A 4,894-nucleotide genomic window follows, 5' to 3' on the forward strand; every position below is an offset into this window, starting at 1 on the left:
CTGTAAAAGTAAAATATTAAATATATATGCCATTGAAAGGAAAATGTATTTACTTATCATAATAAAATTAATTGAAAAGTCACAAAAGAGGTGTCTTGAAACTAAGTGGTAGGTCTATTTGATCGAATTACCCATTAAAGTCATCAAATATGATTTAGTAAGTCATTTGACAGATTGAGGTATTAAATAAAATAATGCACACTTAAAAAAAAATGTATATTGACAGAAATATATAAGTGAAATAATAAAAACCATAGTACAAATGACAGAAATATGTATATGGAATATCCTTAGTCCAACTCCTTGGTTTTTTCCTGATCGACATCATCTTGGACCTCGTCCCCTTCTGGTCCCCTTTTTCTAGAAACAAATTATTAAGAAATTAATATTTGATTGCTAATTAAAATAATTATATTCTTGAGTGTGGCAGATTGCGTGAAAACATAATAATAATATCTATGGTTCTTACCGTAAACACAATCGGGGGTGATATTCCACTACGGCCGTTTCGGAAATAACTCCATCGTCAGGTGTGTAGTGGTACACTAAACTACAAAACGGCCATAGTAGAATATCACCCCTGATTGCGTTGACGGTAAGAACCATAGATATTATTATTGAAATAATTCAACTACAGCAACTCACATAAAATGTAATAAAATACAATTGCTTGTATTTTAAGAACTATTTGAGATGAGCTATTTTCTCTTGTAATTTATTTTTGGAGCAAACCCTTATGATTTTGTAAGACATCATCGTAGATTCAGCAAAATAACGCACCAGACTATACTCAAGCTTAGGATAGAAAGTGTTTGATTGTTGTTTGACGCATATTTTACAATAAAAGGTTTAATTTACCTGTATCCGTCAATGATCCTAAATTGTAGTTAGTTGACTACAGCTTTTTTATGTTTATAACAACATGAAACAGCTGTAGTCAACTAACTAGAATCTAAATTTAAACCTTTTATTGTAAAAATCAGTTATCCAAATGGGGTATTAATGTTTTGCCATGTAAATGAAATATTTTGCGCTCTTATTAATATGCCTCTTTTTGGAATTTCCAAAACTAATGGCTACAGACAGGGCTTTGCTTCCAAATAGGTGGGTACATACTCGTCAGTGTTCCAAATAGGTGGTTACATACTCGTCAGTGTTCCAAATAGGTGGTTACATACTCGTCAGTGAGCCAAATAGGTGGTTACATACTCGTCAGTGTTCCAAATAGGTGGGTACATACTCGTCAGTGTTCCAAATAGGTGGGTACATACTCGTCAGTGTTCCAAATAGGTGGTTACATACTCGTCAGTGTTCCAAATAGGTGGTTACATACTCGTCAGTGAGCCAAATAGGTGGTTACATACTCGTCAGTGTTCCAAATAGGTGGTTACATACTCGTCAGTGAGCCAAATAGGTGGTTACATACTCGTCAGTGTTCCAAATAGGTGGGTACATACTCGTCAGTGTTCCAAATAGGTGGGTACATACTCGTCAGTGTTCCAAATAGGTGGTTACATACTCGTCAGTGTTCCAAATAGGTGGTTACATACTCGTCAGTGTTCCAAATAGGTGGTTACATACTCGTCAGTGAGCCATTTTAATGAAACAATAGACCTTCTTAAAAATGAACTGAGAAAACTCAAATTTCTGCGTACCTTGATTTTTCCTTGCTAAGAAGGCGATTTTTTGAAGGCCTCAGCCAATCCTTCACCACCCTTTCCATTTCTTTTTCCTTAGCATCGGGAAATTGCTTCAGGACAGCTCCTAATTAACATGGGAATGTTATCAACGTAATTAATCAACATATTAGCTAACGTAACAATTAAAGGTGAAATACTAGCTTATGAACTAACGACATTTCTACGAATTGGTCAAACAGTTTTTAAATAAACTGGCGTAAATTTTCCACATTTCATTCCTGAAGAACTTTATTGAAGTTTTGTTTGTGTAGAAGAGAGCCAGTTACTGGTACAAAATTATGATTAAAAATATTGAAAGCAAATTAAACAGTTTTTTGCACAAAATATAGATTACATCAGTTAGCACTCTTCTCCAAAAACCCCCCAACTACCAAGGCAGAGTCGAGTAAATCTACCGATGGTATGCACTTGTAACAGTTACTTTGTTTGCTGTGGGTGAAGTGGTTATATTTTATAGTATACCTTCTGGTGCCAGTGGTTAACTGTTTGTCATCTTGGGTGTAAAGAAATGGGATTTAAAGCACAAAGTTACTCCCTCAGTAGATTTTTCATCCTTATGGAACAGCCATAGACAATTTTATTGTTAGTTCTGTACAGTGTACTGCAGAGGTCGTGTTTTGTTTACAATTTGTTTCTTGTTATTTCAGTAATTTAAAAATTTGTTTAACCAAATAATATTATCTAATCATAAACAATAACTCGTTATTCCGTAGTGTAGTGAAAAGTATCTTTCAAACTCGAGAGGAAGTGTTTTGCATGTTCTCGACTATTTGAAGTAGGCCTAAACAAATGGTCTTGAACATGCAAAACCCCTCTTTCCACTCTTGTTATGAAATATACTATTAAAAATTGAAAAGTATAGTTTAGACTTACTGAAAATAACAGTTTTCAGTCGCAGAGTGCTGAATATTTTTCCCCCTTCTGCCCAGCCCAACTATATTGACAGGCAACTGCGTCCAAAATTGCTGATCGCAGTGCTCTTCTGCAAGCATCTGCCATATTTGAGCCGCCCATCCGAGCAAGATAATTAACCTGAAAAATAAAATAAAACAAAATAAAAAACTTTGTACAATCGACAAGATATACAGTTATGTTAAAAATGAAATCACTTGTGAAATTTGTTATAGTAAAACAACTAACTTATCTGTTAACATTAATTTGAAGTCAGAAGGTAAACTCTTGTATTAGCTTAGCATTGACTATTGGATACTGAAGCTGTATTTTTAGTCAAAGCTATTAGGTATGTGCGCCAAATCTTCAATTGACGATTAACATTGTTTTGCTCAATATAAGAATGATATAAATATGCCTATTAATAACTCTCTCAATGCACCACTACAACGTGGTTACAATGCGGTTTTTACCATTAAGTTGGCCAAAATCTTTAAAATTAGAATTCAGGGGATTTTCTGGGCATTCAGGACTCGATTCTGTGGATTACCACCGGATTTTGCAGGTAAAAAGAACAAGTTGTGTTGGCAACGCTGCTAGTCATACACTAGCTATTATGAAATCCATTGCAATTTGTTTAGGTGAATTGATTTACTTGTTAGTCAGAGATAACCAAGCAAGTAGACCTTGTATCACTTCTGATTTTAAAATAAATACTCAGTTTCCTACCACATCAGTCTCGACGGCTTTGCTCTCTAGAGCATCTTCTAAGGCCAGCAGTTCTTCCAGATCAGTTATCGGGAGGTTGGTCGGGAGCACCGATTCCTCTTCGATAGCAGCTGTTGTGCCTCGTTGCTGATGCAACTGGGAGAGTTTGTCATTAAGTGTAGCACATTCTCCCAAAATTTGTCGAAGGTAATTCTTGATAATATTTTGATTCCTTATACAAATTTCTTCAAAATCTGGAAAATAAACAAACAGTATGATTACTATTAATTGAATACAAAAGACCTCAATCCAGCACTTATAAATCTTATACTTAAGAATTTTACATTACCAATAACCTGCAGACTAAGCAAATTTTAATTTTTCTGATTAGATTTTTAAAATCAAATATTTCTTTAAATTCATTCCTCATTTATATGTTAAGGGTTTTAGGTACCATACTATAAAATATTTTTCCCCAATTTGATTGAAAAATATCCATGAACAAGCAAACGACAACAGTTTACTGTTTTTCTGTAGCCATGCAAACGTTTTAATACACATGTGTACAAAATAATTTGTGTTTTGCATGCTCTAACCAATGGACACAATGCAACATTCTTATAATTTGGAAAAAAATGTTACAACACTAAAATATTATTTCTCTAAAGGGGAAATTCACAAAAAATTACGAGGCATCATCTATATGTAAGGAAGGAAAGTACGGAATAACTTATGTTTTTCATAATTAATGTAAAACTCACTGACTTTTTACAACTATTTGTATTTCACCTAGCTCACCCTGTGTGGCTGCACCTATTCCACCTTTCTAATGCCTCTGTGAATATGACTGTTTTTTTCATGGCCTATTAGAAAAAATTGATTATAAACTACTTACTGCCAGTTTTGGTGCCTGTTTTTTGGGCTGACGAAGAAGTTGATGGCCTCATTCCTGGGAAAGTTGACGGTAGGCCTGCATCTTTTGGAGTAGGTTTAGTGGTGGCTTTAGAGCCTGTTTTTGGCACTGGCACTGACGAAGAAGGGACTACATTTTTTGGCGGTTTTCTTGGGCTACGCCGAAGTGTGTCAAAATCTGGCAAATCACCAGGAATTTTTAGGGGGGATGATGTCACTTTTGACGACCACAATGCCTTCTTAAATTTCTTGGGCGTTTCCTCTTTCTCTGTCAGGCAAATATCGGAAGAGGATGAATCATCGTTGTCAGTATCAAGATATTTTCGGTTCTTGGTAATTTTTCTTTTCTTTCCCTCCAGATCAGTCTCGATGTCTGACCTGATCAGAGCCTGGTTTGACTTCTCGCGAGCCTTCTGTAGGTCATCTAAAAAAGACATAAAATATTTTTAAAACGACATACTATAGACCTACGAACTAGTCTTATAATAAATTGTTTGGAAGCCAGAGAGCCCAAGCCAAAATATTCCCTTGAAATTGTAAAATCAATTTCCCATTAAAATAACATTATTTTAAGGAGTAATTAGGTTTAGTGCAACCCAAGGTTAGTTAATTGTGATTTTTAATTAAACGGTATGAAATAAAGTAAGGCTAAACAAATACACAAAAAATTTGGTTTAAATATG

At 34.7% G+C, this 4,894-nt stretch overlaps 1 protein-coding gene across 2 annotated transcripts; it reads right to left on the reverse strand.

Annotated features, from left to right (window-relative positions):
• Positions 1–288: 288 nt before the first annotated feature.
• On the reverse strand, positions 289–4,675 carry LOC128983927 (uncharacterized). Of its 2 annotated transcripts, XR_008489973.1 has the most exons (5): positions 4,195–4,675; positions 3,321–3,553; positions 2,574–2,732; positions 1,656–1,764; positions 289–360 (listed from the first exon to the last, which is right to left on the reverse strand). XR_008489973.1 is itself a non-coding variant. In XM_054403206.1 (3 exons), exons 1-3 carry the CDS (start codon positions 4,646–4,648, stop codon positions 2,589–2,591), a joined length of 831 nt encoding a protein of 276 aa, XP_054259181.1. In that variant the 5' UTR covers positions 4,649–4,675; the 3' UTR covers positions 2,474–2,588. The 2 variants fall into 2 exon arrangements, 1 of the variants encoding a protein (XP_054259181.1); XM_054403206.1 differs by lacking the exons at positions 289–360; positions 1,656–1,764 and having other exon boundaries at positions 2,474–2,732.
• Between the last annotated feature and the right edge of the window lie 219 nt (positions 4,676–4,894).

Source organism: Macrosteles quadrilineatus, unplaced genomic scaffold (genome assembly GCF_028750875.1).
Source record: "Macrosteles quadrilineatus isolate MER2022 unplaced genomic scaffold, UCM_ALF_1.0 Scaffold_2__2_contigs__length_208266976, whole genome shotgun sequence".
In the NCBI taxonomy this organism is placed as follows: domain Eukaryota; kingdom Metazoa; phylum Arthropoda; class Insecta; order Hemiptera; family Cicadellidae; genus Macrosteles; species Macrosteles quadrilineatus.